Source organism: Rhea americana, unplaced genomic scaffold (assembly GCF_003343005.1).
Source record: "Rhea americana isolate MKP2758 unplaced genomic scaffold, rheAme1 scaffold_225, whole genome shotgun sequence".
Taxonomy (NCBI): domain Eukaryota; kingdom Metazoa; phylum Chordata; class Aves; order Rheiformes; family Rheidae; genus Rhea; species Rhea americana.
Window position 1 is genome coordinate 1,387,304 of NW_028186341.1, and position 26,592 is coordinate 1,413,895.

At 37.9% G+C, this 26,592-nt stretch overlaps 1 protein-coding gene across 4 annotated transcripts in view; it reads right to left on the reverse strand.

Annotated features, from left to right (window-relative positions):
- The window catches only part of KIF13B (kinesin family member 13B), a 125,858-nt gene that overhangs the window by 39,582 nt on the left and 59,684 nt on the right, over positions 1 to 26,592 (reverse strand). For all 4 annotated transcript variants that reach the window (XM_085305663.1, XM_085305662.1, XM_085305661.1 and 1 more), the window contains exons 8-23: positions 26,303 to 26,437; positions 24,553 to 24,665; positions 23,994 to 24,105; positions 19,221 to 19,433; positions 16,153 to 16,263; positions 13,029 to 13,163; positions 10,933 to 11,063; positions 9,915 to 10,001; positions 8,736 to 8,926; positions 7,705 to 7,915; positions 6,378 to 6,540; positions 5,184 to 5,330; positions 4,541 to 4,690; positions 3,815 to 3,943; positions 1,877 to 2,047; positions 415 to 572 (exon numbers count right to left, since the gene is read on the reverse strand). In XM_085305663.1, coding sequence (XP_085161789.1) covers positions 415 to 572; positions 1,877 to 2,047; positions 3,815 to 3,943; positions 4,541 to 4,690; positions 5,184 to 5,330; positions 6,378 to 6,540; positions 7,705 to 7,915; positions 8,736 to 8,926; positions 9,915 to 10,001; positions 10,933 to 11,063; positions 13,029 to 13,163; positions 16,153 to 16,263; positions 19,221 to 19,433; positions 23,994 to 24,105; positions 24,553 to 24,665; positions 26,303 to 26,437 — 2,357 coding nt within the window. The remainder of the gene's footprint in view (positions 1 to 414; positions 573 to 1,876; positions 2,048 to 3,814; positions 3,944 to 4,540; positions 4,691 to 5,183; positions 5,331 to 6,377; positions 6,541 to 7,704; positions 7,916 to 8,735; positions 8,927 to 9,914; positions 10,002 to 10,932; positions 11,064 to 13,028; positions 13,164 to 16,152; positions 16,264 to 19,220; positions 19,434 to 23,993; positions 24,106 to 24,552; positions 24,666 to 26,302; positions 26,438 to 26,592) is intronic.

Sequence of the window (26,592 nt, forward strand, 5' to 3'; positions counted from 1 at the left end):
TCAGAACAACCATCTTACCATTTTAGACTTCATGGTTCTTTTTGGCTCAGACCAGCATAAAAATATGCAAGAAAATAATCTGCCTGCTGTTTTCTGCTTCTTTTTAAAACACTGCTCTCATGCAYAGGGATGCCTGAATAGAAAGGTCTTTAATTGAAATCTTTAATGTTTACCACTTTTAATTTGAAACACAGAGATAAGAAATTCTCTTTTTTTGAATCCTCCTAAAAAATCACGTTGTTTTTGCAATASACAGTCTATTCATACTAGTCAAATAGACAAAATCTCAAGTATCTTGTTCAGTTTTCATCAGCCCGAAGATGTGACTRCTTGTCTCAAATCTCCTGCAAAATTTGGCCTCACAGATGGTGAATTTCAAGAATTCTAAACTGATGATCTATTTTCTGTATTTACCTGTCACGAAGACTTCGTGTTTTGGCTTGAATTATTCCCAAATCCCACAGGGCTGGATTTTTGCGATCACCACTCTGCTTGTGCCCATAAACTTCAATTGCCAAAGCGCCATCATAAAGATGCTCCATGAAGTCTTCGGAAATATTTGCAGAAAATTCCTGCATGTAACCAACAAAYTGGTTAATGATTGTGCCCACACAATACTGACTCCCATTACATTTTTCTACCCTGTACTAGGCTTTCTTTCTAGAAAGAAGCTTGCATTTATAATGGAGTATTGTGCAGGTACGTTAAAAAAAGAGGAAAAGATCTGTTTGATAGTCTATATAAACTGAACTGTAGTCACATTAATATGACTAATTCCATTGAAGAGCCTCTACCATCTGAAATTTCTGCAAAATCAATTAAAGGCTTTTGACAAAGTTGTTTAAGGTTCTCCACTAGAAGAATTATTAGAACTGCTATTAGTCTTATTTAYGCAGCTAATCTTTCATGCTGCATGCATTCAGAGCCTACCATTTTTRAGAAAAAAAATGGTTAGCATTTTCCTATTCAAATTGTTGGCAACACATTAACACAATTAAGCCTCAATCAGTATTAGAGACTTGTTGTTTYGACTTTACTATATACATGTAGTAAAGTCAGTCTGGTCCCCAAGACATTAYGACACAATATAGAGGAAAAAAAGACCTATCATCTCATTTTGAGGAAAGGAGGCAAAGATATATGACTTACTGAGGAGAAAAATCTGAAAGAGCTGAAAAATGACCACATGCTGTCCAAGTCCTGGTCCAATAGTTCAAGTAAACTACCATATTTTCTAACATTTAGAACCAAAGCCTCAAAACTCATCAGAAGGTACAGTATCCACCTTAAAAATGATAAGCTAAAAGGAATAAATTACTCAGTGCAATAACAAATTAGAGGAAGAACAAGATGAGAACTCAAGTGATTGACTAGGATTTACCTAACCTGTCTTTAGAAATCTCTAACTAAAGATGCTTCCACTCAGCTGGTTGTTCTAGAGTMAATAGGGAGAAAGAGACACTTCCAAGATACATGATCTAGCTTAAAGGTGTGTCTCTGGATGAAAGGTCTCATGTCCCAGAACTAYCCATTTCTCTTCACTGATGCCGGAGTGTTCAGTGATCAGTTCAAACGTAGACAAACGTATTCAAATGAATATCACTCCTCACACTCTTGGACATTCTCACTGTGACTGAAGGTAAATCTGTCAAACAGATTGCTTCCCTTTATGAATCCACCATATCCAGTGATTTTTGTGCGTGAACAGAGTAGTGCAATGGATTCTGAAGAGGTTTTGAGCTCTTACAAAAGACGGCATTAGGGTATCAGCCTTACAAAATACAATAAAGGGAGCAAAGAGGCAACTGACGAAGTGCAAGCACAAACCTACTTTGTCTGTCTAGAATTTCATTAATAAAATGAAAAAAAACCTTACACTGCAGTGATCGAAGACAACCATGCACCGTGGCTCCTTGCTGTTAGGAGATAAGGACGGATCCACCTCAGGTGCAACAGTAACTGGCTCCAGCTGATCCCAGAACGTATATTTGCAGAACACRAAGTTGGAGAGGTGCTGTGGTAAGCCTGTGGCTTGAAGTATTTTAATCTAGAAAAGAGTTAAGAAACAAAGATAAAGAAATGATTAGTCAGGCRTAGAATGAAAAGTCCTTTTGTTAGAACAATATTTTTTTGGTCCACTGCAAAGGAAACTAGGAAGTTTTTGGAGACAAAAAGGCTTTACAAAATACGATTTTCTGCACTGAAATACATTGGACTATTTTTCTTGCATCAGCTTAAAATTGCCACTAGATGTCACCAAGCATCTATTTCCATGGAATGAAAGCCAGCAGGATGAACTTTACAAAACCATATCCTTTAATAGCATCAAAAATTCTATAATTCAAGGAAAAGGTAACAAAAATCACATACTTAACCAAAATGGGCTCTTTTATTCTGCATACTCTTTGTTTGATGATACCACTTGTCCTTATTCTGTGACACCAGAAACAATCCAAAAATAGCCCTGCCTTTTTTTTAAAATCAAGGCCACATAGAAACAAAACTCTCAAACTTCTCTTTTTATTTATCAAAGTAGCATTAGATGAGTTAAGAATCGTCTGGTTAGGCACAATCCATGGTCAAGAGAGCACGTTGCTACAGCAATGCCCATGTTGCTTGTAAGCGCGTGGAGCTCCATGATACAGTACTATTGCCCCAAAATTGGGCCATTATCCATTAACCCACAAAGCTGGGCTTCCACTCTCTCTAATGCTTTTTGCCTCCCTCTTTTTATTTGCAGCGTGGCCAATGATTATTGCTTGCATTTCACTACCAAAGAGAATTGCTGGTATGTCCTTCCCACTCATTTGCTTTTCATTGTTATTATTATGCATAAAAACATCTATATGTACCTCTTCTCCAGGCTAAAGAGGCCCAGCTCTYGCAGCCGTTCCTCACAGGGCAGGTGCTCCAGTCCTCTAATTATGTTCACAGCCCTGCRCTGGATTCTCTCCAGTAGCTCCATGTCTCTCTTGTCCTGGGGAGCCCAGAACTGGATGCAGTGCTCCAGATGTGCCCTCACCAGGGCTGAGKASAGGGGCAGGATCACCTCCCTCCACCTGCTGACTACATTTTTCCTAATGCACCCCATGAGACCACTGGCCTTTTTGGCCACAAGGGCACATTGCTGACTCATAGTCAGCTTCTTGTCCACCAGAACTCCCAGGTCCTTCTCAGCACAGCTGCTTTCTAGCACGTCAKYCCCCAGCCTGTATTGGTGCTTGGAGTTATTCCTCCCTAAACGCAGGACCCTGTACTTGCCCTTGTTGAACTTCACGAGATTCCTCTCCACCCAACTCTTCTTCGTTTTTTGTAGAAGATCCAGCAACACACCTCTCTTCRTTGACACAGGTGGTAGAGGAGCCATAAAGTTATCATCAAAGCTCTGCAAGAACCTGCCGGACTGTCTAGTCTTCTTGTATTATTTCAACCTCTTAAGTGGCAAAGTATTATGAGAAAAGATCAGACAGCAGCATGTCAGAGCCCTGAAACATTACAGAAGGCCATGAAAACAATTAATGCTAAAATATTAAGCTCTGCTCATACTACTGACTGATCAGCTATTTGTTTTGCCCTTTTTTATATTTTTTGGTCCAGAAACATTAAGAGAGTTTCATATAGTCTATCCGTATGTCCAAAGAGAGAACTCTGCCTATGTAGCTGAATATTTGAAGTCAACATTGTGGGAAAGGTTACAATGAGACATTTAATGACCAGCAAAGCTGCTGCCAATGCACCACAGACTTTTTCATTTTAATACCTGGRTTAGCAGGACAGAAGTTTGCTCATAGGTTGGGATATATCTGCAACTCACCATGCAGACGAGTTTTCTCTCCTGAGTATCATTTTCATGTGAACAGTCTGGACTATCCTCACCTCCTACCAGCCTGTCTTCTATCTCTCCACTCACTCGAACAACTTCAACATGCAGACGACCAGATACCTGACGAAAAAAGAAAAACAAAATTACTTGGGTGCTAGAGAACAGTATTATTTTTCAGGTATCTACAGGTACCACTGTTTCCAATCCATTAGCAACTGTTTTCTTTCTTTTTATTGTTCTGCACTTCAAATTTKTTGTATTTTTGAATGCTCTGGAGCCACTAGGGTGATTTTGAGAATAGCATGCTCCATCTCACTCACATGCCCACCAGTCTCTAAAGAGCCTAAAATGTGTAAAGCATATAGGACATTGCTTACTATGCCACAGCTGCTCATGAAGTTTTTCTTGTAGTGTATATTTAAGAACCTATTCTTGATGGCAGTTGTCAAAAAGCAGTGAAGCTATAGCTCGTACTGGTTCTCCTAAGCATTTATTTGGGGCTGGTTTGCTTAGAAAGGTGCTCACAAAGCTTTCTCTTTTCACAATCACTATGTTGGGATTTGGAACAGCCTAAACAACTGCAGTAAGGTACTGTGGAATCTGCATAATCTCAAATTGTTAGCAAAAAGCTTGTATACAGGAAACTGGAATTTACTGGTAATAAGAGCCTTAGACTGTAATTAAACAGTTGTATAGATTATAAAAGGAATGACAAACCTCTCCCTTCTGATTGATGATTGGAACAGCATACTGTAGTTTCACATCATAAAAGAGGCACTCAAGAAAAACATTGGCTACTCCGATAAGGCTGTGGTTTTCCTGTTCATCGTAGAATGGATCAGCTCGCCTGAAGTATGCTCTCATCACCTTGAATCAAATTCAGAATAATGTAAGAAAAATAAACAAATTTTTCAAAGCAGCGCATAACTAGCCTGGCGAAAAAAGAATGGACACAAGCAAGAGGCCAAATTAGATCAGAAGAATGAAAACTTCAGTTGTATTTTGAGGTTTCTTCCCTGCAAATTCTCTTTAATGTTGTTAGATTCAGAGAAATTAGCCTGAACTTCAACATCTGTTGCATYTACTTAGCTTGTTATTGTGTGTGCATTTCCACGACCAAACTACACGTACAAACAAGCATCAAAGTGACAAGATAATGGTTAATGAAGTATTGCTTCAGTACTAGAAGAAAGAAACAAAAACAAGAACAAAAAAACCAAAACAACAGCCCAGGAATACTTACCTCTTTGCCCTTCCCCTCCTCAACAGGACCAGGAGGGTCCTACAACTACTTAAACCAAAAATTTAATAGGGATGTAATTCTGAACAGCACAATGTCAGAGTTCTTATTTTTACTTACTGGGTTGTCTTCCTCACAGTCTTTCCACTCTTGGTAGAGATCCCTCATATCTACCAGTCGATTTTCCAGTTTTTCTAGTGACCAAATCTGTTTGCCTTTCCCCTTCCTTCTCACTTGAATAGCAGGTTCACTGAGAATTGCACCTCTCTGGGAAACAATTAGAGAGATAAGGAATCCATGTCACAACAGTGAATAAATAGTTCAAAAACCCCAACAAAAAACAGAGAATGTCTTTGAGAGAAGTTTGGATTTTTTTTTTTTTAATTAACTCTAGCTTAAGCAACCAAATCCTAGAAAAACAGATTGAGTTCAGTAGATTCATGTCCAGTGTAACTGCAGTATCTCATCTCAGCTTCAGGCAGCAGTTTCTGCAGAATCCTCACCTTACCTGAAGGTTGCAAATAGGAAAAATTAAGCATTTCACAAACATTTTGCAGTTAAAAAAGCTCGGAGTTCCATCCCRGCTGCAACTTTCAGCTCATGCAGACACTTAACCCTCTTCCCCATCCTGTTTCTAGATATGCCAGAAGACATGTCTAAGAGATAAGAGAGATAAAGGATAGATTTTCTAAGAGGAAAAAGAAAGAAATGAAAGATAGTTCTAAAGAAATTGATAAAAATTCTTATCCTAGGATAAAATACATCTACTGTACTAATGATGGCCTGATCATCGGAATTCTGAGTTGACCTAGAGAATAGGAAGGATAAGCCAGTGCTCAAGTAACTAGCTTGAGATAAGGGAAGTCTGCATTCAGTTCAAAATTTAAAACACCTGGAACAAATCACCCAAGTCCTCCCTGTTCCAGTTTCTCCCTGAACAACGGGGATAATGCCATTTTTTGACCTCACAAGCATGATTCAAAGATGAATATCTATTAGGTGATGGTAAATAAGTGAAGTAGATATTATCTAACCTGCATGGATTTTATACTCAGCAACAGAGCAAGTGTGAACTTTGACACTGCTAGAAAGGTTTTGCACTAACATTTTTCAATAAGCTAGTATACTAAGTATACTATCACACTTTTATAGCAACAAAATAGGAAAAAAATGTAGCATGTACTAACAGAGCCTTCTTTAATGCACATGAATACCTTGGTAAATTATTTGGGCCATTAGAATCACAATAAAAGAAATATGAACTCTGAGGCAAAGTTACTGAACAAAGATTTAGTTCCACTAGGGCTGTCTTACCTTACTGTTAGCATTAAGGCTTGAAGCTGGGATCTGGAGTGTGACTTTATACTCTGTCCTCTTGTCTAATTCCTCTCCAATGAAATTGGCTTCTCTCACATACAAATTGGCTTTAACAATCTGCTCTCGCAACTTCCTCAGACTGTGGGTCAACATTTCCTCTCTAAAAGAAGGGGATTATGAGGGAGACAGGAAAAATCACGGCATTTAGGAATTGAAATGGAGAGTGCTGTGCAAATGATCACTTGGCAGAGAAGGAGTTAACATTCAAGTTAGCTGCTTTTTAACACAAAGATCAGGGCAATTAAATTGCATTTCTGTTGCAAAATAACTAAAAAAGATTATCTGTATGAATTTAATAGTAGGTACATCAGCATACTGCTGGCTTTGGAGACTTCTCCATGCATCTGCCTAACAGTCAGCAGTTGTGTGGCCTGTTCCCGAGTTTTCCCACCAGAAACGTGGATGTTCCATCTTGCAGAAAAAGGTTTATTTATATTTGCTCACCGGCCTCCCTGCTGGGAGTATGAGAAAGCCTACTGCAATGTAGAAATCTAGTACCACAAAATATTCCAGGACAGACAACCAATGCCTTGTTAGACTGCCTCAAACACAAATCTAAATTAAATGGCTAAAGAAGCAAGTTCTGAAATAGAAAGTATTTTCTCATTACAGTGTCTCTCCCACACTCATTGTTTGAGGGAAAGCTTCATCTTTCTCTTGCTGATGCTCTTTTTCACAGCAGTACTGGCAAAGATTATTCAGAGGCAAGAAGTAAATACCCTCAGGGAAGTTGTCAAGGATGAGGCAAAGAACATGATGGCCCCCTCCATGACTGTAAAACAGGCCCAGCAGTCTTTCCAATGCTCTATAGCAATTTTTTTTAATCTTCCTTTTAGTCCCTTTTCATTCTGTACTCCTCTGGCTGCTGGAACCTGCCCAGGTCAGATAGATATATGTGAGTAAAGAGGAAAAACAACCTTCCAGCAGCTGAGTCAGGAATATGCAGAAGACATATCATTCAGAAGTCCCAAAACTTCTTCCAATCACCTAATATTTAGTCAAATTTAATGCTAGTAAGGACAGAGTTTTTCCTTAATTATGAAACAGACACACTTCTGTCTCTGGCTTTTCTAGCATCATTGCTAGAAACAATCTGTTTCTACAGCAGTCTGATTATTCTTATGTTCATATTTTCACTCTGTCCTTCCCACTCCCCTGCAGGATTCTTCTCAGAAACTAGGCAGAGGAGTGGGAAAACTACAAAATTCACTGGCACTAAAAGAATTCAAATCTGACTACCAGAGATGTGCATTTAATTACTCACCTCTCTTCTGCCCACTGGCGCAAGCGCTGCTGAGCACTGGGAGAATGGAAGGAGAACCTGTCCATGCTGCGGAAATGCTGTTTCTCTGGTGACAGTCGTCTTCGCAGTTGCTCCAGTTCATGTTCATACATCAGCCTCTGTCGTTCAAGTGCAGATCTCTTCTCCTCTTCATGCTGCTGCTCCAGGCTTTGCAAGATAGACTGCATTGGATCTAAGCAGATGTTGAAAAGAAAGAAGCTAATACTTCTGGATTCAAATGCCTAGTAAGCATAGAATTAAATGGAAATGGCGAAGCAGTGAATATGGGGCAGGGACTGACACTTAGAAGCGATTTCTTCCCCAGGTTCTGCCACAGATATTTTGCATGATCTTGAACAAGGCACAAATTACTGTGCCCTGGTACCCGCCCTTTCCCAAGCTTTAGCTGCAGATATTCACTTTACGAGCTGCAGTAGCCTTTGAATTCTACAGGCAAAGAACACGTGAAACACTAAGCATGGTTATTATAAAAAAGGAAGGAATTTGTGTTTTTGTTTTTATGCATATAAAAAAACCATACTACTACTGAACTATAGAATAAAATAACTATCAACAGAACAGACTGGATGAATGATTTAAGAGAATTTGGAAAGATCAAGTTGAAAAAAGCTTCCTCTTGCTTCCTAAAATAATGCCGTTCTGGAGCAGTTATGCAAGATCACAAAAACTGAAGAACAGGGTTTCAGAGACAGAGATCACTACAGCTAATAGCTAAGCCAGACATAATGCAAGAAAAATACCCAGTGAAGTGAAAGCATCTTGATTCTAGGCTGCAGTACCACCAGTTTTGGCTTTTTTTCTCGCAAACTGCCAAATATAACATTCTGCAGCTGTGTTTTTCCTCTCAAATGCAAAAATGGCTAAGCTGAGTCATTCATAAGAAAATTTCTCCAACAGGAATTTATAGGGGAAAAGCATTTCTCTAGTGACGAGTCCCTGAAGATGCAACCCCACATTCTGCATCTATTTCCAGTAATTCTGTTGCTTCTTACCATTACTACCAAGTGCTTTCATAGTGACCTCCATCTGGGCATATTCATAGCTGAAGTTAATTTCACTAGACACTTCACTGGAATTGTCTCCATCTATGTCCAGCTGTTCAACACTGTTACTGCACTTCATAGAATTATCTCTCTCTTCATCTTCATGTTCTGCCTTCTTTTTCTTCTTTGGTAAGTTCAGCCTTTAAAAGTAGGAGACATTTTTAAAAAGCTATCAACTGTTCAACTCTGAAACAAAGACTTGCTTGAAAAGATTATTAAAATTAAGCAGCTTGTCCAAAATAGTGAGTTTTTCTCTTTCAAAAGCTGTTCCTCTTTGGTGAATGTAATTTTCCTCAGAACAAAAAGGCAGTTCAAGACAAACTAACTCCTCTATATTACATCCCAGTAATACAAGGTAACTAATAATACTAAAAAAACATTACTATCATTTTTTTCAGTCCACCCACAACTAAATAATTTTGAGGCAATAACGAAATTACATCCTACTTTTTAAGATAACATCTCTTTCAAGCATAAAGGAAAACAATTACATTTTAGATTATCATTTGAATCCACTGACATTCAAGGTATTTCAGGCCAAGCACACAGGGTATCAAGCATGACAGTCGTTCACTGAAAGCTTCTACCAGTAATCCTATCCGATACAGAAAGTACTCAAGTGTGCCTGGAGCTGGAACTCCAGGAACAGAGTGATCTTGCAAGACCCAGACAACTGTATAACACAGGTCAGAAATTGAACATTTTAGATGCAAAGCCCAAAAGGCAACCTATTTAAACAAAAGCTTAGGTGTAACATTTTCACAATGGAAAAAGAGCATTAATTTGGTGCCAAATTGCACAAAAGCATTAGTTACTGCACCAAATTAAAGTTACTAAAGAGATCTAATGATAATACAGATAACAATAGTAAGAGCCTCATCAACAAAGCTACAGTCCTTCGCAAATACAAAACGTTGCTTCAGTCTATTGCTCTGAGATTGAAGTTACGCACAGCTGCTATGACATCTATCATTCAAGAACATCCAATCATCAGCACTGCCTTTATGATCCCAATGAAAAAGAAATCATCTCCTCCTGCACCTCGAAGGCTCCGTTGATATCCTTCCTTACACTATAAGGTAAAACAAAACTGGCTCAGACTTACAATCTCTTTAATATCTTCCATACCTGAAGAAGTGGTTGTTTCCCCATAGTATTCTGTCTCCATGATGTAGCTGGACAGGACCCGTAACAGCAGAACCATTTACAAATGTCCTTTGAAAAGAAGAAAATTCAAAGCAAATGCACCTTTACAAGGCTTTTTCCCCCTCTTTTTTTCTTTTTCAAGTACTACTTTCTTTATTGTAGCTAATTAAGATAGGGAACAAGTTCATGGATCACAAACGGGCAAAACATCCCCAGAAACTTCACTCAGTGCTGTTTCATAAACTCCTCAAATTCAACTTTTTTTGATTACTTAAGTTTTATGGAAGTTGCTACTTCTGGATGGATACTATGATAGCTATATCTGGAGAGTAAAGCTACTGCTTAAAAATGGAGAGTCTTGTGAAAAAGAGAAGGCACTGGAAATGAGCACTTTCATACTGCTTTGAAATACAGACAGAAAATATATTTGAGTAAGATGTCAGAGAACTCGGGTATACACGTAGCTTAAAGACAACAAACTAATTAGAACTATCAGAAACTTTACATTTATTTCAAAGTCAGACTAACCTTGAAAATACGCTCACAGGATAACTCATATTGGAAGGGATCTCAGGAAGTTACCTATTCAAATCTCCTACTCAAAGTAGGGTCAGCTATGAACCAGGGTAAACATGAAATTCCTGAATTTTGTGGATCTAACAGTAAGTTACTGGGGATGTTGAAGATCCATGTCATTTTGCAATGAATCTGAAGTTAAAATCCAATTCTCAAGTACTGTAGGTTATTCAGCCGCTCTCTAAAACTTAAACTACAAACTCCACCAACGACAGAAATCTATTTTGAACAAAAGATACAAGAGTACAGGAGGCCAGTTGACAATTCAATTCAAACCTAAAACCAGAATATAAAAAATATGCTTTTCCATTTAGTCTGAAGTAAGAAAATTCTATGCTTTAGTTACCTTTTTGCATTGCTAACCATAAAATACTAGATAAATCTACAGTTATTACATAACTAAAGCTCTATTTTGCTCCATTACCTAGTATTTTTCTGAGGTGTTAACATCACCTGTCCTTCTGGAGTGATGTCTATAATACAATGCTCAGGAAGAATTCCCATTCCACATAGTTGGATATCTTGGGAGTTGTCTGATCCTATTAATGTGTGCTCCTGTGGAAAGTTAGTTCAGACATTAGCAATGAATTGCAAAAGTTCCTTAATTCCAACTTATCCATTCTCCTTCTGGATATATTTTGTCATCTAATTATAAAGTTCAAAAGTTATTTCTTTAGAGGGAAAAAGGAAAAGGAAATAGTGTGAGCAAATCCTTACTATTTCTTACAGAAACAAGTAGGGAGCTCTCAGGAAAGTTAATGGTCAACAGTTAATACCAAAGACAAAGAGGTTTTTATAACTAAATTACGTAATCCAGTGCCTCAGGATGTTGTGGAAGTCAAAAGCATAAAGGAGTTCAAAAAGGAATTAAGAGAGGTTCATGACGATTAGACCCATGGCTATTACACAGGTTGCATCTAGATCATCCTCTGGCTCAGTAAATCCCTGAAGTACTCGAAGCATGAGGGATTTGGTAGAGAAAGGATCACTCCACACACATCCCAGTTCAGCTGTTATTTTTTAAACATTTTTAAGCAATCTTTGAGGAACAGATATAATAATTTAGATAAGTCTGATGGAGTTCTTACTCAACGTTTTCRTAAAACAATTAGTAAATAAGAAAGTCAGCATAACAGAGGAGTGGATAAGATAATATGAGAACTGAGAGAGTTTATCCTCAGGAATTTAGGCAAAACAAGTGGAAAGTATTTTACCAAAAGAATTTCAGAACACAGGGATTTCTACACCAAAATTCCCAATCACCGAAAAGATTTTGTTCTTTTCCAARCAACAACAAAAACCTAACTGAAGTACACAAGCTGCAGCCCCTGCAAAGAGGTTTTGTCTAAAAACAGAAAGGATCCCCGATTCCACTATGTCCACCTGAGACTTTTATATCGGTACGGATGGGCCAAGGCCTGTTTTCTGAGCAGGCTTTGTCTTTTCGCTGTATTCTTGTCATGTGTTCACAATGAACATCACAGAAGTCAGCTCTGCTTCAATAGCCGTCAGTGTTGAGGCTGATTTAGCAGCTTGAGTCACACTCTGGACACCTACGTGCAAGCCACCCAGAAAGGCTTCAATTCTTCTCTCCAAACCTCAGCTCAGCTCTTTCATCTTTTTTAAAGTTTTTAGCAGACACAGCAGTGAAAAAGTTCTTTCCCTTGATTTCAGTGAGATATTATACAGCAATGATAAATGACTGATATAAAGAGAATCACATATTTCTAGGAGAGATTCAGAYAAAATCATCTTTCAGCCCAGACCCTAATCACGTGGCTGTTTTAAGAGCTACTGTACACCACTTCAAAGAGAAGAGAACGATTAATGTGAAGCTCAAACTGCCAAAGCTTTTACAYTGTTGATATTTTATTTAGAACTCATATTTTGAAATGTGACTTAAAAAAGGTTTGTATTTCATCTCTCCTTCTGACTCTAGATCAACTCTACATACTTTGTGAAACAAGAATAAATTGTCAAGGTGTTTCACTGCGGAGTCCAAAAGTCATGTTACATGTCTTATGTTTAATATTAGTAAAAGAAACCGCACATCAGCAAAAGTGATGAGGCAAAGTAGAATTTGATTTTTGCACCTGGAGAGTCATATTGACTCTATTATACTAAAAAGAATAAATAAAAATGTGCTTCATAAGCTGAAGTTACTAGTTTGAATTTTGATGACACGTGGGAAAGAAAAAAGCAGATTACAGAGATATTTAATATCTATATAAACCACTTTTCTGAATAAAACACTGTGAAAGCTGCCATAAAGAATAGAAGACAGTTTATAAAGGAGAACACCTCTAAACATCCCCCCCMAAAAAAACCCTCCACAAAATAAATCAAGCCACACCCCAAATCATCCTCTGCTATGGAGGATCTGAAATAAAAAGGCTGTATTCATATTACTTTTCATGAGTCACTTAATAATAGAGAATGTTTCTGATACACATTTTTATAACAAACTCTAAGGACATTAGGGCCCCCCTTTGTCAAGAAAATACATGCATCTATCTTTACCTTTAAATAGTACACCAGAAGTTCATTGAGAGCTGGATCTGCATTTAAATTAACCAGGAAGCACTTATTATCCCCAACTTTTATTCCAGAAGACTGAAGGGAAATGCCAAGGCTTTCCAGCTGTTTCTGACGCTCCTGCAAAAGAACAACCATCAAAAAATCAGTCTGATTGATGTATACTCTAGGAAACGCATTCCTACCTGCCAAAAAACCCCAAGACCATATGATGGGTGGCTACTTCCAAAAAGGTAGTTATTTCTTCTGCAATAGATTTGACACAAAAGCCTCATTCACATCCWGCTTAAATATTACATCAGGATTTCTGCAATTTCTCTGGTCCTTTTACCTCTGGAGTCAAAAGAGTGTGCTACGTGCTATGGTCTCAGACAGTGGCATCTTCCTAGTGAAAGATGAAAACAGCTGAGAGCATCACACTGCAGTACTGTAGGCACTTCTCCGTGACCTCACTGGAACAGCAAAGCACTACCACAAAGCCATCTCTAGAGCCCTTTATTTTCCCTCTCTAATTAAAAGGCAACAAATTAAGTTAAATCTCTGCCAAGTCAAGCTCCATGTCTATCTTTTATCCCACAGAAATCAAAACAACAAAAAAAAWGAGAACCTGCTATTTAAATAATGCAAATAACACTTCCTGCTAAACAAGAATAGCATTTTGGATGGTGTTTTGTTCCTGTCAATAGACTTCTCAGAATTCAGCAACAAAGCATTACTGTGCAAAAATGTACATCTTTCAAAGGGAAGCGCTTGGGTGAAGACTAGAGCAGTGAAAGAACATTAAGCATTTCTGACTTACAAAACAGAAAGGGATTCTTTTACAAAAATGTCAAGATATAAATGTTTCTGTGTCCATTGCAAAGCAAAAATAATTTCACCAGAGTTTTCACTCCGTGCTCTAGAATTGTTCACAGGATTGTACAGAAACTAAAAGTGAGATGAGACTTGCTATCTATATGAGCAGACAAAATAAGGAAAAAAACATGACAGGCCACTCAGATTTATGAGGGGGAAGCAAACAGAGGGGAAGGCAAAAATAAATGTGTAATAAATATTAGACACCTGCAGCAGCTTTAGCTGTGAAGTTGAGATCTTAAAAATATTTAACATAGATTACATAGGAATACTGCAGGAATATTTATTAAGGTTCTTAACCTTACCTGTCAGTTTGCTCTTTATATAAAAACAACGTATTATACTATTCAGTATATCTCTGTTCAGCACTGGTGTTGCACCAAGTCTGATCAAAATGAAGACTGCAAAGAACAGCAAGCACAACTCCCTCTCGATTTTCTCTACCCTACTTCTCCCACACTTATGAAACCAACAGATGTCCTTGGTAAGGAAAAGCCATGTCCGTGGTGTGGKGTGTGTGTGTATATGTACACAGGTATGTGCGTAAAAAACAAAGAACAGAAAAATTGCAGTGTGATTATCCTTATTATCAGTGCCAGGCACTGATGTTCAAATCATTCTTTGTTATCTACAGACAGAAGCAAAGAATGTGTTCTCCAAARAAAGATTTGGCCCATAGTCTAAATCTCACAGGACTCACTTGAAGGAAGGAAGTTTTTCTTAACTTTTGCTCAAGACCCAATGTTAATTAACTTAAGCATTCAAAAAACGTAAGTATGTCAAATACTTGCTGAAAACTTGAAAGAAATCCCTGTTATATAGTTCCTTGTTAATGCTTTGATCTTGTATTGTCTCTCCATCTGTACAAACTGCATCTTCAGTCTGCATCATTCTTTATGAGGATTTTTAACAGCCTCTCCATCCTATCTGCCTCTCCATCTAACATGTGACAGACAGATGTTGGTGGATGCTGGCCAAAAATAAAATCACTTGACATATTTATTATAATAATAATATAAAGGCCTTTAACCTTGGTCCTGTGTAAGCCTACTGAAGATGTCAAAAGAATTCTTTACACTGGCTTCCAAGAGGTCTTCAAATAGTCTTATACTGCACAAACACTTGTCCTTATCCCTCCTCTGAAAAGATTCACTTTTTCTACAACTGTAAGGCTCATGAAAAACCCCAGCTCTGTAATATTGTAACAGACCAAGAATTTTGAAGTAGACAAAAAAGAAAAATAAAAAGCTAAAAGTAGCTTTATGCAAACCTCAAGGCACATGTATTTATATATTCCACAGTGTTGATCCTATTACTCTGGTTCTTCAACCTCCTCGCACACTCAGGGTTTCTACACCTAGAAACTAGTGTGCAGGATGAGAGTATAACTGATTGTTATTATATTTCACACCTACACAAAGGGAAGAAAAAAATCGATGAATCTCCACTGAGAGTCAGAAAGGCCTCTTATTTAAAAGCAGCATTTTTTACAATGGATCTTTAAAGTCAACCTGCCCTGTTCTGAAAACAGCATCTAAAAAAGGGCTTTGTACTAGATGCTCCATTTTCTTATTATTTATTATATGCTATTTGTTACCTTTCAATAGTTCTCCCTTCAAAAGCTCCCTGCTGCAAATATATACATCAGCATTTATGTGGCAGGTATTGGAAGTGTCATGCAATATTCATGATGATCTGCACAATTTATCAATGTAACCATCATCATCAGTTATGGATTGAGGCCCTAAATATCAGTGGAAGAGGTAATAAAACACACAGGGATTTTGAACATCTCTGCATTTTAATATTCTGATGCGCTTTGCTTTCACTGTTAAGGCAGTCAGTATATAACCTTGCATTTAATGTTCTCAACACTCCGCTTTTCATCACAAACAGCAATTTTACTATCTGAAGTATATAAAATCCCTCTAATCCTCTCATCCATGGATTGTTTTTTTAAACAACCTCTCAATTTACATAGAGTGACAGTTTATTATTGTCACTAGAGCAGTAATCTGGGAGGCATCCAGCTTTCACAGGAATTAAGTGAAGCTTTCCAGAGGGGCAGTAAGCTTGACCTACTTACCCACAAATGTGGGGAACTATTCTGACAACCTCTATGAACTGACAAACAAAGCAGACAAAATTTGTTTTCTACAAATGTCAAAAAAAAAAAAAAAAAAAAAAAAAAAAAAATAAAAAAAAAAATAAAAAAAAAAAAAAAAAAAAAAAAAAAAAAAAAAAAAGCACAAACCTGTGCTATCTCCTCAGTTTTTCTTAATTTCTCTTCCCAGGTCACAGTCATTTCCTGAATCAACTTTTCCGATTCCTCCAAACGTTCTTTTAGCTCTGGCGATTTCATAGCCTGCAAAAGTAAAAGCAAATAAAATAAGAAAGCTTGCTGTATTTTTTTTTCCACACCACCATYACACAGATGGGAAAAAAAGAAACACACATTACTCATTTTCCAAGGCATACTTGAGCAGTAAGTAAAGGTTTTTTAAATCCATATTGCACATAAATGCTCAATTCATTAGAAAATTAATTTAACTGGTTTCAAACACAGATGCTAAAGCAGAATTCATATACTTTTACATAAACAAATTATACAATACTGATGGATTGCCATAAAGACATTCAGACAAACTAACATCATTTCTATACCAATGCAATTCCAAAAGACTGTCATCTGAAATAATTTGTTTCTCAGATGCTGCTGATCTGGGCTAGCTACTTWTGTCATGGCTCTCTTCCCCTCAAAAATGGCAATTAACATCCCAGGCACTTAAACGAACATGCTACCAAGATCTTTTTATTTACTCTTTTGGATATAGCCTGGTTTGGCACGTGTGATTTTTTCTTTTCTATAGGAAACATCAAGACATCTGAGGTGCTCTAGTTACCCATCTCTAGAAAATGCCTTTTACAAAGCTGAAATCACAATATAATTTKTTTCTAGACACTGGAATTCAATTTTCTTGCTAATTCATCACAGCTCCTATTTTGTTTTGTGAAATAGTGAAAGGCCCATGTTCCATSCAGGCACTAACTGGAGAATAAGAAGATATACCACCATGGAGAAACCGAAAGAACATCGATGTTTTTATGCTATATATCTTCACTTCTTCCAATCTCAGTACTGGAATTACTCCTCCTGTACTACCTCAGAGAGGAAGCCTACCGCTTGCTTACATGKTTCTTCCATTTCTGCTAACAAGTTGTAAATGTTTTTAGCTGTTAAGTATTTATGCAATGCTGATTAAACAAAGCGAGTATTACTCTCCACCRAATAGTTCTCTTACCACAAAAACAGAAACTCCTCACAGGAATCCAAAGCAGGCAGAATGGCCTCATTGCAGGGCAGTTTGTTCAAGAAAAGGAGCAACTGCCGGGGTGGAAAATCCTGTTTTAAGATAGGAGCTTGCTTTGCCTCAAGATATAGCAGGCTAGGAACTGTCAGCTGATGTGTCCTATGTAGTCTTTTTCTGACTGAATATCTCAAATACTTAAATAGAGGGTAAAAAGCAACCTGAATTTTACCCCAAAAGGCAAGTGAACCAATGCAGTCTTGAGAACCGAGATTTATTATGATTAATAAAATATGACCAGTTTAAAGGTACTGGACACTAYGGAGCGGGACAGGAGGATGAAGCCCACTTCTTCTCAAGTTGCAAGTCTGAKTTTTGTATCTACTTGGACCTCAGGCAGAATCACTCAAAATTTTCACATGCTTCAACTGCAGAATGAGCTAGGTATTAAATAGGGCCAGTGGATGAACAGCATAGCAGCACTGCCGAAGTAATTCTCCTCACTCCCTCCACTACTTATTTGAAAGAAAAGCAAATGTAACTGAGAGATTCACAGGACCATACTCAAACTAGAAAGGCAGTTGTACTTCTCTTTTGAAATTAGTTTAAATTCCCAGCTCAGGAAGGACATGCCGGTGGCTCTTGGCACAGACATGTTAAAAATATAATATTCATTCCAACAAGAAAAGATCAACATGCACGGATTGCACAAGAAAAGGGGAAAAGAAGATAAAGTCTTATTCTTCCGGGAAAAAAAAAGTTAGCTGTCAAGTTCTGTTCTGCCATGGCTACTCAGGAGAAAAAGGATACTGACACCAAAAGCAAAAAAAAGAAACCCACAACTTCATAAGCTCTATATTGAGAAACAGGCTTTGAAAATGCAACYGACTGTCGTGATGTTTTTGTTCATAAAAAAAAATATGCACATTTCTGTAAGAACAATTAGATAAGCTACAAGTGTAATGAATGKAAAGGAGAGCAAGACAATGAATGTGGCTTTCAACCTCCACTGTATAGCCTTTTAATAACAAATTAAACTTTTTTTTTCATCAATGCCACTCAGATGACAACAAGGGTGGGGTTTTAATACTTGGGAAAGGAAGCATGTATTACTTCATATTTAGGAAAGAGTATTCCAYTGCTTTGGAGAGCTGCCGTTATTTTGGCATTAATGCCCACAAATGAAACACACAGGGAGTACTTACATCTCTCAAGGCACTTTAAGTCTGTGGTACACATTCTAGCAGAGTTTTCAGATATTTAACTTGAGGTATCTTAAATAAACTGATGTTCCCATACTGCATGTTTAGCATATTAGGTAGCTCAAATGAGAAGAGTCCAAATTCACTAGTCATTTCTAACATTACAGCCAGCATTCCCTGCAAACCTCATGAGACAAATACTGCAGTCACAATTTTTATAAGTTGCTGAGCAGCCAGATTTCATAACCATTGCTTTGCCACATTTGAGAAGAGAACTCAGATATATTCAAGTTCTTGGCCTTGGCCTAACGTTTAGACCATGCTCCCTTCATAATTTCGAGTGAACTATGCAAATATTCATAATATTGTCTAACATCTGCAAGAGATTGGATTCAGAAGAAACAGCTAAAGCTTGTAAGGAAGCAAGCATTATTAACTGAGTTCACATCTTGCAGGATGTGGCCACACTGAATTCTTAAAATATACAGGCAGAGCTCCACCTGTAAACAGCATGATCTTAAGACTTCATCCTTATGCCTGCCTACATGTCCTCTTTCCTCTGATCTGTATCTCACGATAAAAACAYGATTGCTCAAGAGCATGTTCAAATGGAACCTGGTATTTCATGTTATCATCCATGTTTCAACACCGACCTAAAGAAAAAAGGAAAGAGAAAGAAATGACACTAAGGGAGATTTGTGATAAATACTGCCTGGTAATTCCTTGTGGCATTAATTTTTGAGAGCCAGGGAGGGCAGCTGTGACGCTGGGGATAACAGGATTTACCAGCCAGCTGAGGCTAAGAGTTGTACCTCTGCTTTCGTGAGCTGTTCTCGGAGCTTCACCACTTCCTCTCGGAGTTCCCGAATAATGCGAGCATTAGGGTCTTCGTTCACCACAGCATGGTTAACAATGTTCTTGGCCCGATCCGCGTACCTCAGTGTTGAAAGGGTCTCATCATAGTTGTCTGCCGCTGGGCTTACTGTTGCTACCATGGCAGTCTTGCTGTTACCACCAAGGCTATCCTGGAAAGTGGTAGAGGTTGTAAAATTAAGGCAGAAGGTTTCTTTGGTTTTAATGTACGAATGCACAGGGGAGCAAACAATAACCAAAGGCTGGGAGTATTTGGGGCACAACTAYTAACAGCAATGTTTTTGTCAGAGCTACTCAGTTCAAAATTAATATTTCAAACTGCGTAGATCAAGCAAAGTTGTTATTTTCAATTGCTCTTTTTTCTTTTTTTATGTATGTTTAGGAAATATCATTCTTAGCTTTTAGAATCAGCATTAGTTTAAAAAGGAACAAAAAATAGTACCCATTTTGGTCTTAATGGTACCTAGAAAAGGCTCGAAAGGCTTGCTTCCACGTTTTCTGCTTAGATTTAAAAAATAGAAATATAAGCAATTCAGCACTAGATTTCCCAGATACCATGGAAGAAGTACAGGGAAGATCATGATGAAGACAGTGTATCTTAATTTAAGGACTCAGAGTGACACATCTCCAGTACATACTTCCTCTAAATTACTTAAGTTACACTGATTAAAATCCACTTCCTGTCCATTTCACTTTTGTTCTGTATCCTGTAGTGGCAACACATCACGTGCTTTTTAGTTATYTTCTGATTATACTTTTAGGGCCAAAATTTGTATGCTGCTTAGTTTCCAGACTGCTAGCTTAGTCCTTACATCSCTTTTAAAAAGTATACCTGCCACATTTGCTTCTAAAGGCACAGCTGAACTACAGCTCTATTATTGTATTTTAAAGATCTCATAAAYAATATAGTTGATTTTATTGTTATAAACACATTGGAACGGGGCCCTTCCTTTCCCCCTCTGCTTACACTGTTCAGAAATCTAAACCGAGTTGCAAAAGAAAGAGCCTTACTGGAATTTGGTTGACAGAGAACAAGGGCGTGAAGCTACATTCCTGCAAGGCAATGTGTTGGAGAGGTGGGGGAAGGAAGCATTCAATCCTTTTACTGATTGCAAAAACAGCATGTTACAATTTTAGCCAGTCTAAAAAATAAAATATTTAGCTTTAAGTTTTGTAGAAATTCTGTTTTTCTTTTGTTTTTGTTTTTTAACACAGTACCTCTTTTGGAGAAGACTCGTGATATTAACTTTCATCTTCAACAACCCATGAAATCTAGGTCAGGTGTCGCCATTAGAACAATCCGACTACATTAGCTGCTTGTCTAACCATTTCAATTACAAAGCACACACGCAGCTTTTCCTCCCAGTCATTAAAATGCCCCTTTAAGTATTTCCTTAAGACTCTCTTTGCTGCATGATGCCTAAAATAATTTGACAGCAGTCTGGCTGCTTCAGTGGTCAGACGAGCGTCCGCCACGCAGGCTGCTTCGCTGCGGTGGAGGTAGCACTCCGCTGTCTCCGGCCRCGTAAAGAGGCCGTGAGCTCTTCGAGCAGCGACCGTAATTCCATTTGCACAGCGCTGCGAGGGACGACAGCGTGGTTGGRACTTGCAGGTAAACAGTAATTATAAAGAGAAGTCAGTGAAAACAACTCCCTTCTGACTGATGCCAACATGGTTTTCCCTTTTGGCATCTGGGAAACTGYCTGTGTTTACTTCACTAAATGCATTGCCTGGGAGAATGCACTCTGTGATCCTGAAATGTTTGTCCAAGGCTTCTGCTGAATACTCTAAAAGATCCAGTAGGAGCCCAGGACTCACTCGGGGGGATTTCTTTCTCTACCAAAGTCAGAACTTTGCTTCTGTCTGTCAATGGTTTGCAAAAATTAGAAATGACACTCTGCAAGAGCCCTTCCAGTTCTGCACAAAATAATGAACTTTATCAGGGAGCTGGCTGGGCACTCATACGCCGAATAAAACCTTTACAGTTAGCACCTTGGGAACCTCCATCCACTGCGCTCATTAGTTCCCAAATAGGATTAATTCACCATCTGAACTGCAGCTCCTCTGCACAGGCAGCTGAGAAGGCAGTTGCAGCGATACGCCGTAATTCACAACACACCCATTACTAGCCGGGTAAAGTTCCTCCGGTGCTGCGGGTATTCAAACCCAACGCCAGCCTGTCTGGTAGTTTTATGTATAAAACTGCTGGGCCCATTTCACTGGTTCTTTTGATGCTAAGCATTAAGGAAAGGTAGATGAGCAGTAAGCTGGTCTCTCATACGTGAAGGCAATGTCTGCAAACTACCCTGGAAAGGCTGGGTTTGCACATGATGGAAACAGAGGCAGAATGGAAATAAAGTTCAATTATCTCTAAGACTAAATTAGCCCAGTATTTGTTAGCCTCAAGATCACTGTGAAAACAATATGAAATATAAAGATAAAGAATATATTTTTAATAGCAGTCACCATTTAAGGTAATAAAAGCATAAAGTATTTCAAATAAAAGATATGCGGGGCTTTTGAATAAAATGGGAAAATGAGAGGTTTGTACCAATACAGTTTGATAAATCCAACAAGCTGAGAAGCTTATAGCCTGATGCTGCTTTTCAAAACTCCTCTTGGAACAAAAGTTTTCACCTACTGCTTTTGTCTAAAGATTCTCAACTAAATTATAAGCATGAAGCATTAGATCTTGAGATCTCCTGAACCCTACGGGTTTCTCAAGTTTGTGGACTGTACATAACAGATATTCCTAGTGTCAGAACACATTTACTCCACTTTGGCATCAAAATTAAAAGTTGAATGCTAGAGAAAAAAGACAGCCCATCATCTCATCGCTTCTACAAACGGCCATTTTTAAACAAATAAAACCCTCCTTAGATCTTTAAGAAATTTCCTCTTTCAAAGAAAGCTTCTCTTCAATGACCTTGTTTGTGAAAAAAATCCAGAACCCCCAAAACTTTTATTTGCACTTTAACATAGCTGGATGTTAAGGAGACAAAGGAAGTTTTCTTGAACGAAGGCAGAACAAAAGCACACTTCTATTTCTGAGCTGAAGCGTGTACTGTGTGTGCACGGTCATCATCATCTTAGCTACAATGAGTCAGACAGGTGCTAAACAGGAATTTCAATCTACTTGCTGGATTTGTTTAAAAATGGAACAGCATAACTAATTCCCACAACAACACTAGAAACTCATTAGCAAAGTTGCCACTTCTGTTTACTCAGACTATTATACCCATGTCAGGAACCCAAGTACAAACGCTACTAGAATAAACTGAAGAAAGTTGAATATTGTTGTCTGCAACTCTGCAGACAGGCAAAAATTACTTTTCAATAGAGGTAAAAAAAAAATCCCCAAATAAATATAGAAAGGTGAAAATATATTTAAACACTAATGAAGACTTAGGGTGAGGAACACTGTGAAATGAGAATTTCTTACACTACGGAAGAGCATACACATTATTTCTGTCAAGTCATTTTGATTTTTAGGTAGCCCTCCTGACTGTACTCTTTGATGTCCAGTATCCGTAGTGTTAACCTTGGGAAGAACAGATAAATTTCCTAGTAGCAATGCTTAACAGAGAGCACAGAGAAAAATGAAGGCTTGTGGCGTCAAGGGGTTATACTAGTTGAGATTTTATTTCAACTTTTATTTCAGCCTATTTTTAAATCAACTTGTTTTCTAATATCCTTAAGGAAAAAATTCCTCTGGAATCACTATACCTCCAAGTAACTTGCAAGTAACATATTTTACACCTCAATTAAATCCTAGGAAACTCAGATTCAAACAATACTTTAAACCATCACTAAGCACCCTGCATTGGTGGGGAGACAAAGCACACAATTAGGGAAGATAAAATCCCACCTCTAGCAGCAGGCTAGCTTTTTAAGGATTGAAGTCGCTAAACTTACATCTGCCACTTATTCAGAGAATAGGAGAACATTTTTCTTCATCAGGCTACCACGCTTTTAAGAACCCTACGTAGAAAGTGGTAAGAACAAGAGAAAGAGCTTGCATTTTGACATACACAGGGCTCATTTAACAATTCTGATCTTCAGTTAGACCTTACAGGTGTTCATCCAAGTGCCATGATGATCCATCCTTTTTTTTTATATATAAAAAATATCAACCAGAGTTCTATGCAGTACAGAAACCGAATTAACAACTCAGTTCACATGACTGTGATATACAAACTCTTCTGACCTGTTCCTTAGACTGTATCTGGGATAGTGCTCTGCAATTATACCCTGCTGACAGAAGCAGGCTACGTTAACATACATATTAGAAAATTAGCAAAAAGGTAATGGTCTTAATCAAAGTCAAAGCTAACCACATCAGTATGTAAACTTCAGCTACATAGGGCAATAGCCCAAATTAAATTACTTCCAAGATTCTGTGTGTAGCTGACTGTAAACTGACCTAGAAAAGATAATGCTTTTTAAAAAAGTTCCTTATTCTTTAGACCATTACAGATAAGCAGAAGACAGGGATTATACTTAGTCTGTGGAGAGACTAATAGCTTCCATCCAGCTAATTTTGCAAAGTGAAGGATGGCTAACATCAAAACCAGAAAATCCAGTAAAAGAATAGCATTTTACTTCGCTGAATGTGACTCTTCTCCTCTTTTCATCCTTTTTATTCCCATTAAAAAAAAAGAAAAAAAGAAAGAAAAAGAAAAAAAAAGAAAAGAAAGGATAAAAGTACTTACTTTAAGTAACCAAGTGAGGACAGAATCACGGTAAGGAACAAATTTGTTCTTGTTCTTGCCAGCAGCCTGATCTGCCAAGGCAGAAATAACCAGACCAAGAGTTGTAAGGGATCTGTACAGAAAACACAAGCAGTCATTAACAATTGCATATATTTGTAAGTCAAAAGTTTGTTTAGACAGTCACTTGCCAAAAATGAGCTTCAAGCAAAAAATATACAGTGCAGTTTTGATTAGTGCTATTCTTTCCTCACACAAGCTGTATTGCATTGCAATACGTTTTCAGCCATCACAATCACGCCTTTACCATGCAACTACACAGTAGCTGCAGGAGCACAAGCCCAGAATGAAAAATGTCAACCATTTTAAATTAGTGGAGATCTCATTCAAACTTACAAGGCTATTTTATGGTAGAAGGAATACAGCAAAGGGAAGAAGAAAAGTGGCTGCAATGAGTACCCCGCAGAAGATTATACTGATTTTATCCTACATTAGAATTACGTTGTATTTAGCACTCATCAACATACTGATAAGAACAGAAAAAGAAATAATCAAGTCTTACTTGTTAATGTTACTTCCTTCTTTCAGCCTGTCTCCGGCAGCACCAGTCTTAGTCGCCCTTTCACTGCCTGCTAAGTCAACCAGACTCAACTTGCCCACCTTCTCACCTGAGGTCTGCAGAAGGAACCAGAGAAGAGCTAGTGTTAATTCACTCAAATCAAGTTACACAGTGTGACATATTTTCAAACAAGAATCAAGTCCTTCATATCTTGGTGTAGGCTCATTACAGTTGTTTCAACAGCTTTGAAAGTCATAGTACAATATTCTGCAATAACTCATTATTTGCTGCTTTAGAAACAATAGGATTTAAAGTGAGGTCAGATATACTGATATATTCAAGACACMTACCAAGACATTTCAAAAATCTCCAGAGTAGAGGAACATACGGCATATTACTTAAATGTTGAAGCAAGAACACATGTAGAGGGAACACAAGCTGGGTTCATATATGAAAATACACAGGGTCTACAATCTCTGCCTTTGTTTTATCATCTTGAAAACAGTCTCCCCAGAATCTCAGATTTTATGCCAAGTTTCATCTCTAGTTTTCCCAGAGTAAGAATGAATACGACACTCAGCAGCATGCCATAATTTATGAAAATGATTACAATTGCAGGTCTCCTATATCCTAAAGGGCATCCTAGAAGGAGTTCCAAGCTGTGTATTTCAATCCTGTAACACAGATTTTGTTGTAAGCCCCTGTTATTCCTTATACCTCTTGCCAAATATCTTATTTGACTCAAAATGACCTTCTGAAACACGTCATAAATTTTATATATCAATCTAAAGTTGAATAGAGAATAGTATGAAGAGAGTCTTTAAGAACAGTTTGCTTGCTTCTTGCTTTTCTGTAGCTGCTATGACTTAAGCATCTCAGTATCACAATTGCAAAGTGCAATGTTCCTCTAAACAAACAGGAAAATCAGAACCAAAATGCTTTTGAAAATGTTACTCCAAGCCTCTCAAAATACAATGTGATCATCAGGGCATACTGAAATACGCAATTTCCAGAACTGAAAGGAACTGCAGGTCAGAAAACAGAGCAATCTGTTCCAGAAATTTACACACTGAGTACAGGAAGACGTAGAAGAGAAAAAGACTAACTAAGTCAAAACTACCACCTTGCATCCAGGCTGAGAATAGCCACGTGATAAATGCGACATAGCACATAAAAAAAACCCAGAACAATAAAGAAATTCTGGCAAACCAAGGAGTTCAGCATAGGAAGACTGTTGATTTGAAGGGAAAGGGGGGGGGGAAAAACCCAAAGAACAATAAAAATTGGTTGGATAATAAGATTGGCAGAGATTGAGAGGTACCGGGGGAAAAAATTCAAACATTCATTATACTTTATAGTGAACAGTACTATCAAGTGTTCAGAAAAGTATCATTGCATTCAGTAGTTGGGGGACATACAAGACTTAAGATTTGCTCCACAGATACTCAAAATCTCTCCAAGGCTTTGGAGACATTATGGAGTTGCTCAACTACAGAACTCAACAAAGTTTGAGAACCCATCAAAACTGACTTCCCTCCCTTTGGGCACAAGCACATGAGCTGTAGAAGGACTTGACTAGACAAAGCCGTATCCAGCCTGACCCAGCACTAGCAGTGCAGCAGAGCTGGAGGTTGTAGTAAATGATCTCCTGAGATCCCTTTCATCCAATATTTCTGTGATTCCATGAATTATATTAAAGCAAAAGTAGTACATCCAAGGTTAAAATCTAGACATTATAACTCATTTTACTCACCCCTGAGTGTACGTCATAAAGTGTGTGGGTGAGGATAATCTTGAAGACTGCATGTGACCGACTGCTTTCCTCATTCATGTTGGTTGCAGCCACTGTTCGAGATTTGTTGCCCTCAGACATCAAGGACTCTATGTCCTAGATACAATTTTTACAGTCATAAACATGTTTGCATTAACATTCTTTTCACTTATCTACCTAAACAATCTCATTTTGGTAAAATACAGCGAGTTTCTCACTGTTTACTCATGAAGTGCGAGAACAAAACATTGTGACCTTTCCTTTACAGATTA